Genomic DNA, 13959 nt, shown 5'->3' with positions numbered 1-13959 from the left:
CAATTAGTAGGCAAGCCGACATTTCTTGGCTAGGTTAGCTTCTAGTCTACATGTCTCCAATTGATGCGGCTGCCTTTACTGCCTACAACTCAGAAAGCGGTCGATAAGAAGATCGGTAAGAAGGAAATGTGAAATTGATATTCAAATTGGGACTCAATCCACATTTTGCGTTCAAAGTGTATTTCATAGAGAACACAAAATTAAACCCGTCTCTTGGGACAACTCTAAATTGGGCGACGTCAATTAACACAAACTCCTCTGCCACTGCTCAATAGAACCTCACTTCCATGCGGTTTCCCCCAAATTTGGTCAAGCTCTATTTCAACAACACATCAGATTATGTCAAATGGCTTCTTGTTGCATGTTTTCTTTACTTTATTTCTATCTCGGGTAGAAGTTTTACAAAATACTTGGGACACCAGTATTCTATGTGGTGGTACAAGGCTTGAAATATTGGAGGCACTATCTCTTATATAAGGAGTTTGTGTAAAGAACACCCCCTCTTCCACATCTTATGGGAATTGTAAATGCAGCAAAAGCTCTCTCTCACAACTCTTAGATGGTAGAACTAGATCTTTCCCTCTCCTCTTGTTTATGCCACCAATACACAAAGTTTACAACTTGCTAAGAAAAAGATACATACTTGAACGACCAATACTAAAGACAACAACCTCATGCAAACTGAGTTTAGCAAATATCTTTGTGGGAAACTTTGAGCATGATCTTTCACCTTTTCAACTTTGAGAAATATGTGCTATTATTAAAATCATTATAACTCGTTCAGTTTAGAAAACTTTAATCCCCGATACACATTACCATATTGATACTATTTAGTCGGCCCCAAAGCGGGTCTGTCTAAAAAAAAAAATTGTTTTCAAACAACTGAAATGTCAAAGTGGCCCACTAAACACCTGATACTAACTAGGATTAATTTCGAGCATTAATTGATCATTAAAACTCACTTCACATCTTATCTGCAAGCTATGATTTTCTGCTAACAGGGCCTATTGGTTGGCTTTAAAAACTGATCCAAACAGATAACTAGGCTCTGAAATCAAGCCTACTAATTCTTTGTTCCGCATACTCTTACCCTGCCGAATCTCATCTCAAGACAAATTCTCAATCAAAAGATATTAACCGTCAAAGATGCCTCCTCAGAATTGCCTGCAAGAAAAGATGTCAAAAAACCATAAAATATGTTTGGATTTGGCTTTGAAAACAAGGAAAACTGACACTTGGGGGCACGAAAACTGGGGCATTAGTTCACTGTCATGAGGACAACATAAATTTGGGATTAGGGCTCATGACAAATAACAGGGTGAGAATGGCGAGCGGAAAAAGTGGACTACTCATAATTTGTACACTGGAAACACTGGCAAAAAGGTGGTTTTTACAAAAGGAATAAACCTGGGAAAGTGTGTAGACAGATTCGTCAAGGTTTAAAAATTGGCATATTTTAAGTATTTTCAAAGTAGAATACGGTGGTGCAATCCATTTGATCTCACCTATTATGGATTTCGAGTTATGACATCACGAACAGGGGTACTAAACAGTTTGCATTTGCTGACACCAGTAAAACATCACAAATTGCATTTGGAATCACGTTCGAAAACTGATCAAACGGATTCGTCAAGAGCTCAAAGTTGAAACATAGCAAGTCTCTGACCACTAGAATGCAATGCAAAAGAAATTTTCTCATTTCGGTCAACTGGGTCAAAGTTATAACAAGTCAAACAGGGCCTTCCAGATTTCTGAACAATTTGCATCAGCATGACAACACTAGACAACCAACTTTGAGGGATTCAAAAGCTAGTCAAACGGATTCGAAACGACTCGAAATCTGAAACATAGGTTCTCTGGCATGGACACTAAACACTCCCAAAGTAGCGAGTCATGAAAAGTTACTGGATGCAAGATATTCAATTGCAAACACAGTCTCCTATCTCTGTATGACACTCGGGCAAAAATGCAAAATTGGAAATTGCTCAAAACAGGACTTCACAAAATGGCTTCGAATAGCAATTTAACTTCATGGGACACATGGATATACTAAATGCAAGGTGTTAGAAATATTAAACACCTCTTAGGCCTCACAAGTACAGCCGGGTACGCATGCATCAAAAAGTGCTTATAGGGCTTGATTTTTTGAATGGTACTCAAAATCAGGGCTTCAATTTTGAGTCCCAACAAAGTCCATATTCATTCAATCATCATCCACTAATATATCAAATCATCAAATCAAAGGAAATCATTCAATCATCCATCAAACATCAATTGGGGATAAAGAAAGTAGACCAGTAATCAATTCAATCCATCTATATTAGTCATTCAAACATCAATCAATCAATCAATCAAGGAATCAAAATAGAAACAAATCAGTACTCATAAAAAGGAGAATCAATTTATAAGTCAGCAGACTTTATTTACAAGGTGTTATGTAACATATGCTTAATAAATAGAATTACTTGTTGATTTGTCGCTTTGTTTGTCATGTCTTTAATTTCATATACTTGGGAATGATAAGTTAATAATATAGTGCTTCACTCTGGCTGTTATTCATAATACATGCATAATTAATTATGTTGATAAGGATCCTATTAATGCTTTTCTCCAACCAACCATCCCATTATGGAGTGAAGGATGAAATACACAATAAGGAAGCAGCAGCACTCAGTTCCCCATCAAATACGCCAACCCCTAGGTCGGGCCAAGAGGCTGAATTTACTAGGCGTTTGTTCCATACTCTTGGGCTTGATTGGAAAAGATATGCCTTCTATGTTTCTCGAAGGTATTATGTCATGTGGATTGGTTGGTGGGGAAAGGCTTTGATTGAAATCCATCATACTCTACTAAAGTCATAAGAGGATGAATAAGGAAACATGAACAGGGGTCCAGATACAAGCATGTCATCAGGTAGACCACCCCATGTTGGATGTCCAAGGTGCCTACCACCTGGGGCCAAGAGGGTGAGTGTCCTCTCTTGGGATTAGTGTGAAGATTGCTCCTCCATTTAAACTCTATTGTGATTAGACCTATGTAATGAATTATGATAATTATATATATTTGTAGTTATAAGTGTGATTACTAACCCTAATCTATTTATATATCTATATATATATAGTAGTGTACCCTAAGAATTTGTCCCCTCCAAAATCCCTAGGGCTCCTGGAATACGGACACACTGAGGATGCGGGGACAGCATGCCAACATCACCCATCTTGCAACTATCCATTGGAAACACAGGGACGTCTTGGCATCCCAGAGCAGTCAAGGGGACACAACTGTGCCCCTCGACCCCTCCAAGGACACCTGGCAGAAATAAAATACTCAAATTTTTAAAAGAAAAGACATTTTTCATTTGTTTAAGGTTTCTACTGTAGTTTCTACTTGTTAGTCCCTGCCTATCTATAGGCAGCGAACTAATGTTTTCAGTGAGGGTCACAATTAAATTTTACAATAACAACTAATGAGTTTCTAAAGTTTACAAATCAATTTATTTTTAATTAATTTTTAAACAACAATTACTAATTTTTGATTGGCTAATAGCAATTTAGCCAGGGGTAATAATCATTTTTTGGTACAAAAATTAGAAGAAAAATCAATGTCTAGAATGTTCTACAATATAAAAAATCTAAAAATCTGTCACACCTTCTATAACTTTCCAGTAATTATAATATTTCTACAACATTCTGATCTAAAAAAATCTACAACATATTTGAGACAACATGATCTGAGATCAACAGCTCTGCCTGTCATGTCAGTCTCCATAGCAGTGCTTACAAACATCAAGAAGCAATCAGCAATCAACAAAAATGATAATAAAAATACCAAACATTGTGTTGTCTGAGAAGAAGATTTTTATTTCTTCATCTTCTTCTTTTCCCTTCACGAAATATAGGCAGACGAGGATCACTTCCCACACATAAAAAAAAAAGAGGCAGAAATTACAGAAACAGGGAGAGAATGATTGGTATCTCGAAGACAATCAAAATAAGAACCAAATCATTGATGTTTCATGAATTCGCTGACTCCTAACTCTGTGAGCCCCAGCCGAGAGTCTACAATTTAGCTGTTTCAAAAGTCCAAATGAGCAGCTTCTATTCGCCTCTAAATAATTTGCTCTTGTTTTGTACCGGGACGCACTACTACAATGGGATTCACTGTCGTTGGGAGAGGAATCTATGTTCTCTGCCCGTTCTCTTCCCTGCTTTCAATTCTACCTGTTCTCTCACCATCTACTACAACAATTTCCCAAATTTATTGAGATCTCACAATATCTGAAAGCCGAAAAATGGTGATTGTTAGGGGGCTCTGCAACTATGGCAACATGCAAGTTGGATATCTTTAGTGCCCCATGTTTTGGGGAACTCACAAAATGAACAAGTATCCCTCAAAATAGCAACGCAATTCACACAATTTCTGCAGGTCTCCACCATGACCTATGCGCCAATTTCAACTCAAATCATAAAAAATATTTCATCTAAAATATTTATAAAAATCAGTAAAATTACATAAATATATATGCTGCCCTCACAATTGGTGAAACAAGAACGAGGACGAGAATAAAAGAAAGAGCGGATTGAAGACCCCATCACAAATTTACTCCTGTAGTATCGATGAATTGTATGCAACGTCCGTGCAAAGAAGTAATTTCTCCATAAAAGTTTTTTTTCAATTAAAGGAATCTATTTTTCTTTTTTCAACTATTTAGAAACTTTTTTTGATAAATTTTAAGAAACTATATTTTATAAATTTTTAGGCCCCTTTTCCATAAATCTAGATTTAATGAAAAATTGAGTGGAAAATTAAATAGAAACATTTCTTATTGCTTTTGAGTTAGTGAAATTGAAATTAATATTAACGAATTGTGATTGAAATTTTGAATAAATTGTTTGAACTTTGGATAACGAAATGTATTTAGTTTTTATTATTGTTAAATAATAATTTTATTTTAAATAGATAAGGTAAGATAAGTAATATGATTAAAATAAATTGAATAAAAATTTTAATTAAATAATTCTACTAAAATTTATCAAACATAGATATATATTTTTTAAATATATCTAGTATATTTAAATTTAAACAATTGATGAAAAATGTAACCATATTAATGAAACAAGTAAACATAATACATGAAAAAGAAAGGTGAAAGAAACTATAATAAAATTATGTATTTCAAATGTTAATGGTCTAGTATAATATCATTGAGTTTCCTTTAACTACAATCTATATTTTTCTAAGGAAACAAATTATTTATTATAATTTTATTTTTATGGACCTTAATATAACTAGACTTGCTCAAGTTGGTGAACATTTGATACACAAACACATTGCTAATATGAGCATACACAAGAATGTTGATATCATGGCATAGAGGTCTTTTTTAGCACTTGAGGATGCTACCAATTACAAAGCGGGTCAAGTGTATGTGTTTATGTGGTTGAACACATTTTCTAGATGTCATAGAAGATGTATTAACAAAACATGGAAGTCATCCATTCTATCTGTGGATGTGCATATTGACTTTAATTTATCTAAATTATCAGAATTTGTTATTTTTGTATTATGATATATTATATTTAATTTAATTTAAATGAACATTCACCAAGGTCTTCGCATATTCTAACTTTGTGGACTAATAGGTCCACAAAGCCTACAATGGAAAACCTACACTCCTCCAATTCAGATATTTGCAAACACTTATGTTTTGCCATGCCTGAGAGGCAGGAACTCTGGCTCTTTCAGAGCTCTTGTTTTGATATCATGCTCAATGTGTTCATCTTTATAATTAAATACCTGTAGTTTTGATATCTATTATAAAATAGAAGTCTTCCATTTCCTGATTCAACTATTCAAAATTTTACTGCTCAATGTTCAAGTGTTTAATAATTCTGATTTACTATTGTATTGTTTTACATCTTTATGTCTTATGTTGTTATACATCTTTTCATAACTAGCAGTTTAAGCACCACATGTATAGTATATAGTATATACACACACCCACATCCCCAGCAGCCATCCCAAAATTGAGGCCCTTATCCCACCTACCTGGAAACTTGTCCCCAAATCTGACATCCCCTATCCCCCAGGGTGGTGTAACTATGATAGATAGATAGATAGAGAAATTTATATGGAAGCAACACTTAAATCGGGGTTTATCTTGTAAACAGATATTTTTAAAATGGTAAAGTTATCCCTCAATCTTAGATTTCTTATTTGAATGGAATTTGTGATATCAAAACTCTTCAATAGTTTGAGTCAAAACTAGATGGTTGAATAATGTAGTTAGAGTTATTTATTTCCAAATGGCAAGTATTTAGCACGAAGTTTTTGGATTGATGCTTAGACATCCAACACAATAAATTGAAGGAGTTTCAACAGAAAATCGCATTCCTTTAAAAGACGGAAATAAAATGCCTAGAAAGACCCGTATGCTTACTTTTTAGCAAATTAATCTAATAATATTGCATGAGAAGATGAGTTGAAACCAGACGCCCAAGGAAGCACAATATAGTCTTAACAAGCATCAACACTGAAAATAGCATTCGCAGAAAATAAAAGGCAAAAAAAGCCTCGAAAGACACCTTTGTGTGTACTATTCATCAAATTAATCCAACATTGCATGAGATAATGGGTTTGAGCCAGAAGACCAGAGAAGCCCAAAATTGGCATTCTGAGATACTGAAATCAAAAGGATCCTAAGATGCTTTTACACAAGGTTTACTGTACATTATACATTTATAGATGGAAATGAATGAAGAACAAAACCTTTCTAACAACCTACTAGCAGCCAACACATTATTTGAAGCGCACCTTTGCAATCTTAACTAATTGGTCATGATTATCATGGCCGTAGAAAAAAGGTTCCTTCCGAAAGATCTGCACAGGTCGAGTGCAAGCATGATAAATGGTCAAAAGAGAAAAACCAAATACCATTTCATACAAACCATGATCCCAGCTTAATCACTTCTGCAAATCTACAGTAAGAACTTGAACTTAAGTCTCCAATAAAGGGAAATTTACTAGGAGAAACTACATGCATAGATTATTAAAATTTAAAACAGCTTGGCACATGAATGTTTTGCTCACCATCCCAGCAAACATGCAACCAAGGCTCCACATATCCAGAGAATAATCATAATCTTGGAGATCAACAAGAAGCTCTGGACCTTTGAAATACCTGGTCCACAGACAACACACAACAGTCAAGCTTATTTTCTCATGTATAGGCAAACTATTGAAGAAAAGTCACTACATCTCAGTTACTGGATAGAAGGGTCAAAACTAACACTCCTTTAAAGTGATTGATGTCAGTATATGCATGTATAGCTCAACAATAAAATTAAAACAGAAATGGCAATTGGTAATATGCATACATTAATAAAATACCATATACTAAGATTGTTATATTATAATGAAAAAAGGCAGTCCATAAAACAGTATGCTAAGTGTAAACAGAAAAATGCTTGTGTACAATATTAGACCTATCCATAAAGATAACATTTGTCACCTTAACCCACTTTATATTGATTAAACAAAACACATTTAAAAATTAAAGGCACCACTGTAAATATGCTTCTGCTGGTACATCAAGAACAGATCCCACACTCTCTTATGTAAGCGCTGCAGGTGCCGCAGCTGTGGCAACCATTGATCAACCACCAATCATTGGAGTGCTTTCAGACGCCTCTGTTCAAAGCTGGGGATACAGGGTCAATATTTACCTGCAAAATCAGATCTAAGGACCTGGTCTGGAGAATTGTTACCCCAGTGAGAATCTTCTGGAACAGTTCAACGTTTTTGACGCAGTAAACATCTTCTGAAAAAATCCTGAATTCAGATCTTTTACCCCAATAAGAATCTTATGGAGCAGCTCAGATCTTGTAACCCAGCAAAGATCTTCATGGTCTAGACAAGATAAGATAAGACAAGATAATAATATTAATGTCCAACAAAAGACAACCAAAAGGTCTATGGGACTGGAGGATTACAACAAGAATGCTGACAACAGCAGGAGCACCAAAACAATGTCTGAAACAAAGGCAAACAACAGAACAAAGAAGAAGAAAAGAAACAAAGAGAAGCCAAGACAAAGACTATGAGTCCTTTCTAGGCAGAAAGAAATCAGTCACAGAAGGATACGCCTGCGGATGGATAAAAGTTTTGATTTGTCTTTGTGAGCTCATAGATGAGTGTCGCTGATGCAAGTAGCCGATACGGGGTCTGGCAAGTCTGGAATGACCGGAAGAACTAGTCGAATTGGATGACTTTTTCACACCACGCAAAGGAGATAAAGGTGTGAAAAAGGCAGTAATGAGCTGAGTAGAAATATGCCGATGAGGAAGTAGTGAGTGTAACGTACTATCACAAAGCATAGTGGCCTCCTGAAGATAGAGTGCAAGACGTTGCTGATCACAGTAATTGAAGAAATCAGAGAGAGAGAGAGAGAGAGAGAGAGAGAGAGAAGGAACAAACAATAAAATCTCTCTTTGATCTCATAATAGATAGGGCAACGAAAAATAAAGTGAGTCTCAGTCTCAATCTCATCTAAAGTACACAGCTTACAGGTCTGCTCTACACAATCAATATGATGGTCGGTCTGAGCCCAAAGACGGTGAGAACCAACTCTGAAGGACCCCAGGGAGATATGTAACAAACCAATTTTCCTAATCAAGTTCAATCTAGAAATAAACTGATTTCCTAATTCACATAACTAAGATTTCCAATGGCTGTTAAAACTGAATTAAAATCTATTTACAATACTGAATTTACCAAGAATACATAATGAGAAGATAACAATTAACTAACTTAATAAGCTGAAAGTAAATATCAGATGTAATAATTTAACTACTTCTAATTATTCCACTGAAACTAAGTAACAGATGTTCTTGAAAAGAAATATCTAATTTAAGTAAAGTTATTTGTAAAAGCTAATTAAAAAGTAAATAACTTTCATCTTGAAATGAATTAACTAAACATTTAGAGGTGAAATGAACATACAGTGAATATTGTGAAGCTTCTTTTATTGGTTGTCCAAGCCCTGGCTTTGGTGAGAGGAGAAGCATTGACATATGCTTAACCTCCCAATCGTGTACCATTACTTATCTCCACTTATTCTAATTTAATAGAACGGCCCTCCCTACCCCGAGATCGGGCTTGGGATGTTCATTAATCCAGCCATTAGAGTATCCAAGTGAGTTGAAGTCCCAACAGTTATTCGACAAAATAACTAAAGCGTCTGGACAATCAACATAGATCACTTGTTACGGCAAATCTGCCTAATTCCACACTAGCCAAGGATTTCAAATGTGGGTCGTCAAACCCAATCTCCACCACTCAGCTTGACAACTTACTTTATGAATGGAACTTGCATGAGCTATTGTTATTATTTAGCATGATATTTATTTAGTTTTGATATCATTTTTGTTATGCAGATATCTTTTCTCCTCACCATTTTCAGGCCGTCTAGCCGATGATTCCTTGGTGCCTTCAAATTATTTTCACATAGATACTTTACATCTTCTTCACCATATTCTGGCATTTTGCCCAGTGAATTCCTTGGTGTTCTGAATTCAATATCTCAATCTCAATTATTTAGATTTATATTAGGATGTAATTGATTTTATCTACGATGATAACTTTCTAATATATTTTCAGAGGAATCACATATTTTGATATGTAAAAGATAACATCAGACTTGAGTATAGATCATTGCAGTATTATACTATGTGACAGTTGGCAAATTTTTCAAAAAGACAACATGCTTAAAAAGAAATACTACAGACTTCAACAAGAAGACGACATGCTTATTACATTAGTCTTTGTCATAAAATTATTAAAGAACAACCAACCTAGCAAATGAAAAATAACAATCTTAAGCTTAAAGCAACATCATTTAATCACATGCTGACCAGAGCCAATGGCATATAAATCATCATCGATTTCCACATTAACAAATCGAAAGTCTTACGTGACTCCTTTAGTAATATCGGGTAGCCCGTGTCTTGGGCAAATTCCTTGCTTCAATATCGAAATCCGTGGCAAGTAATAAGAAGGGTTCTGGCACTACAAACTCGGGTCACTAAGCTATCGTTCTGGGATTACCAGCAGCTATGTTTTGAGAAGACTAAGATGAAAAACGATTGCATGCCACAAACGATTATGGGTATCTATGAAATAAGCAAGGTCTGACTTTATAGCTTCCATCAGTTACTTTATAGCTTCCATCAGTTACAAGACTCAATTCGAAAGTCTTTCAAACGACTAAAAAGAAAAGAAAGAAAGAAGGGAAAAATGAGAGAGAAAGATGATGAAAGGTTTCAAATAATTAATATTATTTTATTATTGTTTTATTTTCTCAACTATGCTTATATGTATGTAATGATAAGGTGGCATCATTGGATTAATATTTTTAATGTAATGGTGTCATTTTATTATTATTTACATATGATCATATTTGGGAATGTAAAATAATATTTAAATGCTATTAATATTTGATAATTCTTAAAAATAAGAGTTTATGTTTATTTTACATTGTTTTATTATAATGTTTCATTTTATAGCTCATGGGGTTCCACCATGAAATATGTTGCCAAGTCCTAGTAACCTTGTCAGGATAGTTTTGAGGTCAAACCTGTCGATTCTAATGATTGAACCATTCGACCATCCCCTTCCGATGACACCATTTTGCAATGCTTTCCCTCTCTCTTCAGTCTTTATCCTGTAAACATTCAAAACAACGTTCTCGCCAAAACATCAATTCAAAATTTATAAATTGCTAATTCAAATCATCCAATAACCGTAGGGATTTCATGAAGGTCAGAATAACTAACTCTACATGCTCATCATATATGTACGTCTTTAACTAACTCAATTTCACATGATCATGAATAGATTGATACAACGGTTATAATTAACTAACTCACTTTCATATGATAATTAAATTGATACAACGGCTACAATTAACTAACTCAATTTCACATGATCATGAAGGAATGAACAACGGCTATAATTAACTAACTCGTTTTCACATGTTATAACAATGGCTATAATTAACTAATTCAATTTCACACGAACATGAAGAAATAATTTGGTTCAACGGCTATAATCAATTTAAAATTTTAGGGCAAAATTTGGGATGTAACAAGATACACAAGGCGTGAGACTACCACCAAGAAAGGTAGCTAGGACGAACAATAATCCCATCAGAGATCTCCAAAAAGTGCTCCACTTAGGACATCCTCGGACGTAAGCCACTAGGTGGGTTAGTCCAAGTAGTGGTAATGTATTGTCTATAAATATCAAGTCTGACATGCTCATTTAACTCCTATCGTGAAGGGAGGAGATAAGCAAGGGCATTCAGCGAGCACTGGTAAGAAGGGAGGCAGTCAATATCAATCCCAATCGATCTCAATACAGAAGAAGCCTGTGCATACCAACAACAAGCTCGAGAACAAGAATCAGAACTCGCAGTAGCAATAGAAGAACAATATGCCAAGTAGGAGTACCTATCACGTTCACCAACTGAATCCGCAAAACCAAGTAGACAATGAAGAAACCAAATCAGATCAAAAATGGTTACAAAACTGAAGGGATGAGCACCGAACTCAACAAGAATAATACTATGAGGAGTGAACCTATGGCATCTAATGATGTGCCGTAAGAGCAAGGTCCAAACCCGCTCGATTGAGGCCCAATCAGAACCAAGGAGAGATGGGCCCAAACCACAGATCCATAAAGAACCGTCGGCCGGACAAGGGAGTCCAAGCTCAAAGGCTTCCCCTACCTTACTAGATGCACTCCCCCACCCCTGCATCCTAGTGCAGATGCGTTGCGTTTGGGTCCAAATGCGCTGATGGATATTTCTGGATTCCCTGCAGGTGAGCACCCAAGCAGCATCCATGTGCATTTGAATATTTATATTACTTTTTTATTTAAAAAACACATTTTACAGTATTTTAATTTATCTTTTTCCACAAAACCCTAAAACAGCCCTTTATGAGGTCATTCGCATTAAATATTATAATAACCTTCATGTTTCTTTTTAATGCTCACTATTGTATCTTATTATATCTCTGTAAATATTAGAATGTTTCTAATATTTAGGTGTAGTCTAGAATAGAATGTTTCTATTCTATTCGACTCTCCTCTTTGTATATATAGATCAGTTTGATCTCTGATTAATTCATTCAAGTATTCCGCCATTTACATTTGTAACATGGTATCAAAGCTAGGGTTTAAACCCTCTATGCAAATCGACTGAAAAATTGTCTTCAACTACTGGCGTTCTTGGAAACTCATGGATTTGTTTTCTGCCAATTTTTTTCTTTGGAAACCCGTGGCTTAGTTTGTAAATCACAAATCTGAAGGTCGTTTTTTTCAAATCTGGAGGTCGTTTTTTCAAATCTGTTCACACCCAGACCTCAAAAAGTCGGATTTTTTGGTTGTTTTTTTCAAAAACGGGTTTGTCTCTCTCGGTTGGATATTCTGCTCGCGTTTCTGCTGTTGGGTTTTGTTGTTTTTTTACCTACAAACATCATTTTTCTACCTTTTTTACCTCCTTGGCCGTCGACTGTTATTCTGCTCGAAACCCTAGTTTTTTTACTGTGGAAATATTTTTTGATCACATATTCTTGGTGGGTTTTTTGAAATCTCAAATGGGTCTTCATCAAATTTTTGTGGGTGCCTCGATTTTTGAGCCAGCGGATTCAAATTCCGACAACATTTTATTTTTGGGTTTTTCGAGCTCTTTTCTCGGTACTTCTCCAATTTTTTTGGGTCTTTCATTTTCTCACCTCGAAGTTTGTGCCATTTGAAATATTCACATATTATAAGCATATGTATCAGCAGCATCAGAAGTCAGACTCAATTAAACAGCAAGCCAATGTTGCCCAACACTCAAAGCAGAAAGAATCTATCTACCATGCCTTTATGGCCAGCATACCTGCAAATCATGTGAAATCTTCTGCCTAGTACATCGATTCTGGTGCCTCCCAACATTTCACTCATAGGCATGATTGGTTTGTTGAATTCACTCCCTATTCTGACTTAGTAATCTTTGGAGGCGACGAAGAATACAATATTGTCGGCAAGGGCAATGTTTAGATTCAGTCTGGAGGAAGAAAACTCATGTTTCTCAATGTATGTTATGTTCCTGGCATGAAACATAATCTTTTGTTTGTTAATCAGATTATGAAGCACTCTCCTCAGTTGGATGTCGTTTTCAGTGGAAATAAATGTTCGATTATTGATCGTGCTTCTCGCACTACCCTTGCTTTCGGTCTTGAGGATCATGGTATTTATAGGCTTGTAGATTCAAGCGATTCCCTTGAGCATGCCTTCGAACCAAGCACATAGAGCTTCATTACCATTACATCCGACAATTAGTAGAGGATGGATCTATTCAATTACATTATGTCCCTACTTTAGAGCAATCAGCAGATATTTTCACAAAACCCCTTGGTCCTGACAAGTTTGTTAAATTCAGGGGATCTATTGGTGTAGTAAATAGATTGAGCATTAAGGGGGAGTATTAAAATAACCTTCATGTTTCTTTTTAATGCTCACTATTGTATCTTATTATATCTCTGTAAATATTAGAATGTTTCTAATATTTAGGTGTAGTCTAGAATAGAATGTTTCTATTCTATTCGACTCTCCTCTTTGTATATATAAATCAATTTGATCTCTGATTAATTCATTCAAGCATTCCGCCATTTACATTTGTAACATTAAAAACATATCATTTTGTTTGTTATTTTGCTCTCCTCATTTAGTCTCCATTTTGGCATTTCGAAGGGTGGGTGATCATTTTCAAAGAGGATCATTTGTAGGGTGCCATTTGTAGGGTGCCACACAATTTCCACAAAGGAGATCTAGTCATCTAAGTTAAGCATTTTGCTTGAGGCTTGAGTCTTTTAATGAAGTTTTTCAAGTTTGCGATGAAAATTTTCAATTACT

The 13959-nt window shown here is 35.3% G+C and overlaps 1 protein-coding gene across 1 annotated transcript in view; it reads right to left on the bottom strand.

The window, feature by feature from the left end:
- Nucleotides 1-13959, bottom strand: part of LOC149558575 (casein kinase II subunit alpha-2) — a 147852-nt gene that overhangs the window by 30730 nt on the left and 103163 nt on the right. Inside the window, exons 5-6 of the mRNA XM_089832745.1 lie at nucleotides 7090-7180; nucleotides 6814-6879 (exon numbers count right to left, since the gene is read on the bottom strand). Of these exons, the coding sequence (XP_089688871.1) occupies nucleotides 6814-6879; nucleotides 7090-7180 (157 nt within the window). The remainder of the gene's footprint in view (nucleotides 1-6813; nucleotides 6880-7089; nucleotides 7181-13959) is intronic.

This window comes from Cupressus sempervirens, chromosome 5 (assembly GCF_028749045.1).
Source record: "Cupressus sempervirens isolate cs-2001-9-10 chromosome 5, ASM2874904v1, whole genome shotgun sequence".
Taxonomy (NCBI): domain Eukaryota; kingdom Viridiplantae; phylum Streptophyta; class Pinopsida; order Cupressales; family Cupressaceae; genus Cupressus; species Cupressus sempervirens.
Note: the sequence above shows the minus strand (reverse complement) of the source record. Positions and strands in the feature narration are given on the sequence as shown.